At 35.9% G+C, this 11955-nt stretch overlaps 1 protein-coding gene across 1 annotated transcript in view; it reads left to right on the top strand.

Moving 5' to 3' along the window:
- LOC106867874 (selenoprotein S) overlaps positions 1–11955 on the top strand; it is a 216684-nt gene that overhangs the window by 26650 nt on the left and 178079 nt on the right. The window contains exon 3 of the mRNA XM_014912934.2: positions 3174–3280. Coding sequence (XP_014768420.1) covers positions 3174–3280 — 107 coding nt within the window. The remainder of the gene's footprint in view (positions 1–3173; positions 3281–11955) is intronic.

Genomic DNA, 11955 nt, shown 5'->3' with positions numbered 1-11955 from the left:
CTTCTCCCTACCACTCTATAATTATATATAATATATATATATATATATATATATATATACATACATATATATATTCTTTTGAGCAAGGCAAGATAAAATGTCATACTAGTAGTAGCAATACAATTCATTTCTTAATACTGCATAGAGTACAATTAATGCCAATATTGAATGTTCTTAAGAAAGCATGAACTTATAAAACTTTTGCTGTTAGAACTCTTTATTCACTTCTCTGACTATAAAATACCTCTGTTGTCATATCACTGGATGATTTTTATTGACACTATTTAAAAAGTTCTAGTTTGGTTAAATGAAAGGAAAATGGCGAGAAATGTATAATATATGCACTTAATCCAGTTTGAAAAGGTCAGAGCCATAAAAGAAAAAAAATTGCATTGATTTCTCAGCTTCTTCTTCCTTCGGAGGCGCCACTACTAGCATTTGATATGAATATAGTGAAATTATTACAATGAGGATGATAATTCATTAATGACGCTGCTTATACAACTATTCAGGAAAATATCATAAGAGATAATGATTATGAGTCTATACCAGATAGCCAGTTGTTTGGTAAGAGCACATTATCTCTTCCTGCAGTAAGTAGAGGGAGTTATTAAATGAGGAAATGATAAGGATATTGATATATTGGGGTTTTATTGTGTATGTTAATTTAAGTGTTTGAGTTTATATGACACCTGCTATATATGTCACTTCATTGTACCATTTGTGTATATATGTATTATTTATTTATTAACAGTTGTGTATATATTGCATGTTAGAAACCAAAAGATCATTTACATTATCTAAAGGTAGTTAAATTCTTCTTACCAACAGGACAATGTGCAATGAACAATATTTTAAAACTTATATCCACAATGAGCTCAGATGTTATCACTCAGATTAGTGATAATTTATGGATTTATCACTATTTTTATTGTACTTATTAATCTGTATTATAGAACATGCACTAAGCAGTATTTAAAATCTCTATGATTTTATTAATTTTATGTTAAACATAGTTAGCAAAAGTTTTGCTTTGATTACTGAAGCAGACATTATTTCTTATATGTGACATTATTTCTTATATGTGAAAGTTATGGTTAGATGAAGTGTATGCCACTTTGTCATCTGTCTATGTTTCATAAAATAGATAAAAATAACAATAGTCACAAAATATTATTTTTATGTGATGTGATATTTTGTTAACAAGATCAAATATTTAAAAATATGTATACGTTTTGGTTTTCTTCAAAGCATTGAGAAATTTGAAAATAGTTTTATTTTTTTAGGAGGCTTGAATGTAAATGAAGCTATATAATAAAAACAGCTCATAAGATATTGGGTAAATATACTCCTTTTAACAGGAAAAAGTGGATAGAATCATCTTAGGAATTGAATCTATCTCCCATAGACAGATCTGCTATGATAAACCACCATACCAAACCAACCATGACAGCTTTCAACCATTTATTTTGAAGCTTTTATCTGTACAAGTAAAAAGTGAATAAGTTTATTTTGGTTTGGTTCAAAACACTGAGAAATTTGCAACAAATGCTTTTTTTAGGAAGCTCATATGTTGAGCAGAAATATAATTCTGCTGTAGTTGCTGCAGCTACTTTTCTATTATTCACACTATAGCTATATTAGAGAATTAAAGGATACTGAAAAAGATTTCACATTTGTTACTTGCTTTGCTTCCAACTCCACACAGCATCCACTCAACAAAATTCCTCCCAAACTCTCATTGCACATATCCCTTATTTCATATCACCACATGCACACACAAGCCAAGGTAGAAAATGTTTCCAATCTCTTCAACTCAACAAGGTGGTTGGTACTGATAGCATCTTTTCTTCAAAGAGTACACTCTCTTTAGAAATCATTAAATACTTAAAAGATGCCTTTGCTGATGATGTCAGATTAAGAGCTGCCTCCTGTACTTGCTGGAAAGCTCAAAGTATTATTATAGCAGTCTGTAACTAACACCATGGAGGTGCAGTGGTTAAAACATTGGCTTCACAATCATTCAATAGTGAGTTCAATTCCTGGACTGGGCTGTGTGTTGTGTACTTGAGCAAGACACTTTATTTCATATTGCTCCAGTTCACTTAGCTGTAGAAATGAGTTGTGATATCACTGGTGCTAAGCTGTATCGACTTTTGCCTTTCCCTTGGATAACATTGGTGGTGTGGAGGGAGAGGCTTGTATGCATGAGTAACTGCTGGTCTTCCATAAACAACCTCGCCCAGACTAGTGCCTCAGAGAGTAACTTTCTAGGTGCAATCCCATGGTCATTCATGACCGAAGGGGGTCTTTATCTTTTATCCTTTTAAATAACACCATCTAGGCCATGGCTAGCTAATGAGATTAAATTATTTTTTATGGAGACATATGACCAGAAATTTGGTGGACGAGAGGGGACAATTGATTGTATCAACCCCAATACTCAACTAGTGCCTTATTTTATTGACCTTTCTCTTTCTCTCCCCTTTCCCTATTAGATTTGAATAGCCATGCAGATCTTCTACAAGAAGCTGCATTCCCCCCACCACCTCACAGTTCAATCTCCTCATCCCCTAGCATGAACCTGACTTCTTCCACCCCAAGGTTTGTAGTTCTGTAAGCTGCATGGCAACCTTAATAGTGCAGGTGACATGAAAAAAGCCCCCACTCCATGCTATAAAGTGGTTGGTGTTAGGAAGGGCATCCAGTCATAGAAATCATACCAAAACAGACACTGTAGTCCTTGGACACATTGAATCCTGTCATACTATTCAACCCGTACCAGCATGGAACATGGGCATTAAATGATGATGATGATGATAATGACTTTAGAAAGATAAAAAGCAGAGTTGACTTTGGTGGAATTTGAAGCCAGAAGAAATTCTACCAGACATTTTGTCCAATGTTCTAATGATTCTGCCATAACATGTTCCTCAATAAGACTAAAATAAACACAATGTTACTGTTGTGAAACAGTTTGGAAAGGAAGCTGAAAGTAGCAATAGTCATGGAATATTCATAAACCAGAAATATAAATTATAAAGTGAATTAAATTCTAAATAAAATATCTTATAAATGCATCCAAGTTTTCTCATATTTGTGCAGCAATAGCTTTTATTGTTAATATAACAGCTTGTATTCTACTATTTCTTTTTATATTTTGATTTTTATAGACAATCAAAAGTGTCAGCAGACATTTGAAGCAATGCAGAAAGCTAGAGAAAAAATGCAAAGAGAAAATGATGCAAAAACAGAAATTTATTTAGAACATGTCAAAATAGTAAGTTGAAATTAATTAATCTCTTTTGTATTTTGTTATCCTCATTTTCAATTTGTATTCTCTCACACAGAACCATTTAAAACAGATCCAATGAGACTATTTTGCATTTTCTTAAAGAGACATTTTCCTGAATGCTTGCCTTCCATACCTCAAACCAATTCTTGTGTAGCAAAAGTCTTGTTTTCTCTTTTAAGAACTCCAGTGATTAGGTGTAGTTGAAGACTATCGTATTAGTTCTACATATATCTACAGATGTAATACTTGGACACAAAGTCAGTGTTGTATTGTGGAGTCATTGAGTGTCTGAGATCTTAAACATGCCCTCTCATCCAGGTGACCTAAGCTTGAGCCCAAATGGCTTTCTACTCACTTCAGTGACCATCTATCTTCAATCAGAGCCATCTAGATGCTTTCTCAACAACTTCTATGTTGTTCTTGATGGCTCTTCTACTCACTCCTGTAATGTTGAGGGTTCCATATGCATTATTCAGAGTACAACCTGTGAATTCTTAACTGTCAACCTCCACTAGTAAACATCTTGTTCTCTATCCATTCTTGTGGAAGTCTTCTACCAACTTCTGGTGCTTAGTTCTCTTCATCTTTTCTGCTTCCTCCACCCTTTCTTCCCAGGATATAGTTAATTCTAACAGAATTAACTGCCTTGTCTCAGAAATCAAAATGATATCTAGTCTCAGCAAGGTCTGGGTGAAATGTGCTAAAAATTATAGCTAGTTCTCCAAGTTATTTTCCATCATCCAGTAATCTGATGGGAAAAGTAAACCACCAGAGCTGTTTTGATTCTTTTCTTTAGCGAGTGTCCCTCCTTAACAAAGGCTGTCTTACTGGCTGTAGTGCTGGTATTTTTGCTGTCACTGTTCTCTTTGCTGATTGCCTCATCAATGAGCTTGAGTACCTGATTGTGTCTCCAGTGATAGCATAACTCATTCAGTGCCTCACAGCATCAGGATGTATTCAAAGGTCTCTGTCTTTGAACACAGGGTGCATGCATGGGAGTTTCGCTATGCTTCATGTTAATAAATTGGATGGGCTCGTGGGGAGGACATCATAGCCCATTCTCCTGGATGAAGAACTCAATCCGCTGTAGGTTCCATTTTCAGATGTCCTCCCTGGTGACATTCCACTTCATGGCCGGCACCACTTCATTCAGAAACCCTGTTTCCACATTGCCACTACTCTACTTTTAGATCACGTTCGATATGTTGCTGATTACTGTCCTTGGAGAAGCAACATTTGTTAATCGTTCTAAAGAAAAAGTATTTCCTTTTGTCAGTTTGATATTTATTGGTTTTGAAACTATATCCATGCAATCAGCTGCTGACAAGCACAGCTCATTTTAAAATATGTGAACAACTTTCACGTTTAAAAAAATAAACTTCTTTAATATATTCTTTTTTATACTGACATTGGTTTTGGTTATTGGGTGTCACTGAAATATGTTTTCTTAAAACAGTATGTGAAATTTGTTCTTAAACAGATAATTTTGAACAGCTACTTTACTTATGTTTTTTCTTCACAAGATTTTAATTTAAAACATACTCCGCAGCAGAAGTGTTAAGACTAATCCTTCTGGCAGTGTAAAGCACTCGTGGCAGTGCCACTTAGAAGCACCTGTATGGTGTCACATAAAAGTGCCTGTTCAGTGACATGTAAAAGTACCCATGTGATGCCATGTAAAAGTACCTGTGTAGTACCACATAGAAGTGCCTGTGCAGTGCTATGTAAAAGCATCCATGCAGTGCCACATAAAAACACCTGTGTGGTGCCATGTAAAAGTGCCCATGTGGCACCATGTAAATACACCTGTGCAGTGCCACGTAAAAGCACCCAGCACACTCTGTAAAGAGGTTGGCATTCAGAGGGATATCAGCCATAGAAACCATGGCAAACCAGACCGGAGTCTGGTGCAGCTCCCCAGCTTGCCAGCTCTGGTCAAACCATCCAACCCATGCCAGCATGGACAACGGATGTTAAATGATGATAATGATGATTTTTGTTTAATAGTTTTGGAGATCACTGACTCATTTTGTGGGGTTTTTTTACATTCTGTAGCAAAGTTCTGCAGAAGTCAACATACATGAAACATCTGGATAATTATTTATATAACTGTTATATAGTAAAACATTCTAGCTATGACATTACCATCTCTTTAGGAAAGAGGGTGGGTATGATTGAAGAGAAATTTGATTACTATTTCTAGCATGTTGAGTGACCACTTAGAGGCTCCCTCATCAGAACCTGTAGTAATGGTTGATTTCCGTGTGTTGTTTAACAAGGAAGCTTGAACTTCATGATTAGTTTCTCTTCACTGTTGCAACAGTTTAATTGTGAAGTGGGGAGAGATATTTATGTTGACTAAAACAAACAATAAACTTTGCTTTTGAAACAGGAGACTAACACTTCACACAATTGATAAGCATGCATTATAAAAAAGCTCTTGAATCCTTTTGAGACCATGTTTCTATAATTTACACTGCTTATATTTCACTTAATTTTTTAAATAATGAATAATTTGAAGAGATTTAGTGATTTAATTCATTGACATTTTAAGCTGGTATTTGGAATATAACAAAAGGTTCTTGTATAAAATTGTGATAGAAATGTCTAATTCAAACAAGAACACTTTAAATCAAGTATTTTTGTATCAAAGATATAGAGGTAGTCAGAAGCAGATTTTGATGTCAAAGGGGGTCTCTTAAACATTTATCTTTTATCTTTTACTTGTCTCAATCATTAGACTGAGGCCATGCTGGGGCACCGCCTTGAAGAATTTTTAGTTGAAGGAGTTGACCCCAGTACCTTTAAGCCTGGTACTTATTCTTTCAGTTTCTTTGCCAAACTGTTAAGCTAAAGGGACATGAACAAACCATCACCAGCTGTCAAGTGGCAGTGGGGGACAAACACAGACACAAAGACACACACACTTAGATATATATTCTTTTATTCTGTTATTTGTTTCAGTCATTTGACTGCAGCCATGCTGGAGCACTGCCTTGAAGTGTTTTTGTCAAACAATTCGACCCCAGGGCTTACTTTTTAAGCCTAACTTCATCATCATCATCATCATCATTTAATGTTCACCTTCCATGCTTGCATGGGTAGGACGGTTTCACAAGAGCTGGCCAGGCCAAAGCCTGCACCAGAATTCTGTGACTATTTTGGCCGGATTTTTACTGCTGGATGCCCTTCCTAACACCAACCACTCAGCAGAGTGGACTTAGTGCTTTTTTCATGGCACAAGCACAGGTAAGGTGAGTAGTGCTTTTTACATGGCACAAGTACAGGCGAGGTCAGTTTTGGCAACCACTTTACAGTATAACAGGCTTTTTTCAGTTTCCATCTACCAAATCCACTCACAAGGCTTTGGTCGGCCCAAGGCTATAGTAGAAGACACTTGTCCAAGGTCTTACACAGTAGGACTGATCCCAGAACCATGTGGTTGTGAAGCAAGCTTCTTAACACACATCTGACCCTGCAAGTAAAGTGAGATCACAGCCATAGCCGATACCAGTGTTGCATAACCAGCCCATTTAAAAGTACCCTTGAAACGTCGGGTGATACGCTGCCCTAGAGAAGACCTATTGAGTCTGAGTAAAAGCAAAATCAAAATCAAAATGGAGATCGTAGTTGTGGCTGATGCCAGTGCTGCCTGACTGGCACCCATACTGGTGGCACGTAATAAGCATCATTCAAGTGTGGGTTGATGCCAGTGCCGCTTGACTGACTCCCTGTGCCGGTGGCATTTAAAAAGCACCATCCAAACGTGGTCGATGCCAGTGCCCCCCGAATGGCTCCTGTGCCAGTGAAATGTAAAAGGCACCATCTGAACATGGTCGATGCCAGTGCTGTCTGACTGGCTCCTGGGCTGGTGGCACATAAAAAGCACCCACTACACTCTTGGAGTGGTTGGCGTTAGGAAGGGCATCCAGCTGTAGAAACCTTGCCAGATTAGACTGGAGCCCGATGCAGCCTACTGGCTTGCTAGTCCTCAGTCAAACCGTCCAACCCATACCAGCATGGAAAATGGACGTTAAACGATGATGATGATGATGATATCATCATCATCATCATCATCATCATTGTTTAACTTCCATCTTCCATGCATGTATGGGTAGGATGGTTGACAGGAGCCAGCTAGTTAGAAAACCTACCCTAGGCTACTGTGTCTGTTTTGGCAGGGATTTTACTGCTGGATGCCCTTCTTAACACCAACCACTCTGCAGAGTGGACTTGGTGTTTTTTATGTGGAACTAGCACAGGTGAGGTTCGTTTTAGTATGATTTTTACAGCTGGATGCTCTTCCAAACGCTAACCACATTACAGGGTGGACTGGATGCTTTTAATGTGGCACCAGCACTGGCAGGGTAACCAAGTAACTCACAAGACAAGGAATTATGAGAGGGGCAGAACATTTGAGGAAGGGAACTTGTGTCAGATGATGAAAGTATAGTGTGACAAAGAGACAGAGAAGCAGAAATAGGTACCTTGCTATAGAAGAGGTACATGGTTACTCAATGAGAGAGAGAGAGATACTTGGTTACCTAGTCAGAGGAAAAACAAGAGAAGGAGAGAGAGTAGGAAACAGCAAAAGTGAAAGAGAGAGAGCAGAAGAGAGATGGTGTAATGCTAGCATATACTCACAAGTAACAAGGATCTGAGCAAAGAAACTGGGTAGAAAAATAGTGTGTGGGTGTTGTGGGTGGGAAGCAGCGATACAGTGAATTGGACAGCAACTTTGTCGGTCATGCACACTGATGTTGCAAATCCAACAGAGCATACTACCTTCATTCCTTTGCAGCCTACACATGTTCTCCACAATCAGAGCCCATGTCTCACTACCATGTAACATAACCTTTCTCACACAAGCATCACACAATCTACCTTTCACTCTGAGAGAGAGTCCTTTTGCTGCCAACAGAGGTAGTAGTTCTCTGAACTTCCTCCACCCTATTCTTATTCTAGAAACAATACTTTCAGAGCATCCACCACCATTACTAATTTGGTTACCTAAATAGCAGAAACTATCTACTACCTCAAGAGACCTCCTGGGCATTTGAGAGAGTTTAAGTCCATTGTGCTCTTAGTACTTATTGTTTCTGCACATCTGCAACATGAAAGTGACCATATCTGATAACCTTCCCATGATTCCATTGCATCTCTTATGCATCCACAGTTTGCACTTGGAGCAGCAAATGGAATTACATCCCACTCCTTTCCTGAATATTGAACAGGGCCATTTGCCAGCCATAATGAGAGTCTTATCTCCTTTCTCACTAATAACAACTTTAGTCTTAGCTAAGTTGACTTTAAGGCCTGTTGATTCCAGGTTTTGCTTCCAAACCTGGAACTTCTGCAATTCTGCTTCAGATTCTGCGATAAGAGCAAGATCATCAGCATATAGCAGTTCCCATGAGCATCCAGTTTTAAATTCACCTTACTGACAGCATTGCTGTACATGGCTTGAACCACTCTAACAAGCCATTCCTCTACTCCTAGCTTCCTTAGAGACCACCAAAGAAGTGAGCAGGGGACCCTATCGAAAACTTTCTCCAGGTTGACGAAGGCAAAGTACAATGGCTTATTTTGACCAAATACTTTTATTGCAACTGTCTCACTATATATATATATATATATATATATATATATATATAACTTCTTACCACACAGCCATAGAAATCTTGCAAATTCTTTTTGGATAATTATTGCTGAAACATATCTAATAATGTTCAATATAATGTTCATTAAGTGAAATTCACATATCAAAATAGTATTTAATTTATCAGCTATATAATTACATTGGTAACAATATAGGTGATAAATTTACTAAATAAAAGAAAACAAATTCCTCTTTGTAGCTATCTTGCAAGTATGGTAATGCTGTAGCTTATCTGATTTTCAACTCATTCTATTTTGGGAGAAAAACAATTAACTTTGAAAAAGTTGAATTTTACTAAGAGTTTATCTATTTCTTTAAGTGTTAATAAGAATAATACTAACGTAATGAAGATGTCATGTGAAAAGAAGTAATATTTTTGTTGCTCACATGGTTTGTTTGTTAATTAGTTCCTTCAGCATTTTCTGTCTAGTTTGATTTTCTTATTCATGAAATATAATGATAATAGGGAAATTAGATGCTATGATGCTAATTCTGTTGATTTATATCTAGTGAATATCTAAAGCATTCTACTTTTACATTTTTCTTTTGCACTAGGTTAAACTATGACTTAGCCATTCTGTCTAAAATGACTATAAAAATAACTATCTGAATGTACTTCTTAATAAACTCACCTTATGAAATCTGATTTGATGCTTACTGAAATTGAAATCATTTTTTAGCTTTATAGAAATATAATCATTGGAAAATGATTTTTTTTTTCTAGAATTATGGGCAATATAATTTTCTATCAGTATTTTCTCATCAGGAAACCCAATAAAATGCTCAGTTACTTGCTGAAGTGTATGTTCTACCTACTTCCTTGTCCATTTAAATCAGTGGTTCTCAACCGGGATCCATATGACCCCTGAGGGTCCATATAAGATTTTTGACAGTCCACAAAATAGTAAATTGGGGATCCACAATAGTATTTTTTGGCCCCTGAAAAACTTTTGCTTTAGATTTATGTATTGGTATGTACTGCAAGAAACAGTTAGGTTTCTTTCTCTAACATTTTATGTAGTTCAGTCTACACAAGTTAACATGTGAAAAACAAAATAGGAATTTTGAAAGAAGTTTCTGCAAAACTAGTTTTAAACATTGAATGGCTATGGGGGTCCATCAGAATAAAGTAGTAATGAAAGACGTCTATAAATAAAAAGTGGTTGAGAGCTCTTGATTTAAATTGTTGCTTTCTTCAACAAGGAGAATGTTCACAATTATTCTTTAGCAGAATAGATTTTGAAAGCTTTTTACTTACAATTGTAATGAATAGATGTGTAATTGAGATGTTTGGTTCACAAACACATGGTTCCAGGTTTGATCCCAATGCATAGTACTGTGTAACCATCTACTATAACCCTGCAGAAGTTTGACTCATTTAATGTCAGAATAGGTTTTACAGAAAAAATAATGGCTTAAATATAATGAAGTTGACTTTATTTATGTTGGATGGTATAATGCTTACTTTTTCTCTATAAATTTACTAAAACCATTAAATGGTTAACTACTTTTTGAAATCTGACATTCTTGCTAGTAAACACAGTCCGGGCCATATTTTACATTGCTTGGAGTTTCTACCTATTGCAATGGAGCACCATTGACATACATAATATGGATATTCCTGATTGAAAAAAATGTAATAATATGGATAATCTTGATTGTATGTTTTTATTTTTACCTGTTTATTACTAGGCACAGTTTTAAGTTTGTTGTACTGTTTACACCAATTTCAAACATGGCTCTATTGTCATGTTCAAATGCATATTTAACATATTTAATTTCTCCTTCACAGTAAATGATTCATAAGTTCTGTCCATACTGACAATAACAGTAATAACAAATTTTTAAGTTTGCTTGACATTTTCTAAGTGTGAAAAGGATTAAAAATTTTGATACTCCATATCAAAGGTTCTGACAAGAATAGGTGGAAAAGAATTCTGTTTACATAATCCATTTCATCAGTCACCTTCCTCCATCAGTTGAGTAAAGTGTCATCCAAGTTGATGTTTATTGGTAATTAAACTTAATTTGCAACACCTGTGCGTATTTATCAGCTTTGTTTTGTTGGTAATTCTTATCAACAACTTTTCCTGTGATTGTGATTTGAGAAGACATACAGCAGTATGCTAAAGTTCAGACATAACCTCTTGTAGGCAAGAAATGTAAAATAAAGTTTATTATAAACACAAACACTTTGTAATTTAATAGCTTTCAATGTGATTCCTGTTAAACAGAAATTTTTATTTAATGAAAATTTAATAAAATCTAATCATAAGTAAGTGAAATTATGCTAAATACAGCTAAATTGAAAATCTTTTTCCCTTGGCTATATCAGCAATTCTAAAAACTTTTAGGTGGGAATTTTACCTGAGTAGAAGTTTTTTTTAACAAATTTTATCCTGAAAATCACATGCATATATTACACAGATGCGCAAATTACATGGGTTTTTATGGTATGTTTTCATGCAATTAGAGAAGCATTCATTCACATCCTCATAAAACATGAATGTCTTCTATTTTGTTTTTAATCTGAAAGTAATATACCGATTCAATTTTTCATCAGTTGATCAATTTTATTGATGAATTAGTTATATATCACTTATTCTATTAACTTCAGAGAGATTACTGATTAAGCTGAGTTATGTTGCTCTACTTGGTTCCAAAGCTGAAATTTTACAGAATTACAAACTAATTTGTCTGAAGTTGTTATCTTATATATAGGAGTGGCTGTGTGATAAGTAGCTTGCTTACCAACCACATGATTCCGGGTTCAGTCCCACTGTGTGGCGCTTTGGGCAATATACTTCTACTATAGCTTCGGGCCGGCCAAAGCCTTGTGAGTGAATTTGGTAGACGGAAACTGAAAGAAGCCCATCGTATATATGTATATGTATATATATATATGTGTGTGTGTGAGTTTGTGTGTCTGTGTTTGTCCCCCCAATATCGCTTGACAACCAATGTTGGTGTGTTTACGTCCCCGTAACTTAGCGGTTTGGCA

This window comes from Octopus bimaculoides, chromosome 5, assembly GCF_001194135.2.
Source record: "Octopus bimaculoides isolate UCB-OBI-ISO-001 chromosome 5, ASM119413v2, whole genome shotgun sequence".
NCBI lineage: Eukaryota > Metazoa > Mollusca > Cephalopoda > Octopoda > Octopodidae > Octopus > Octopus bimaculoides.
This window is presented reverse-complemented; position numbering and strand designations above follow the sequence as displayed.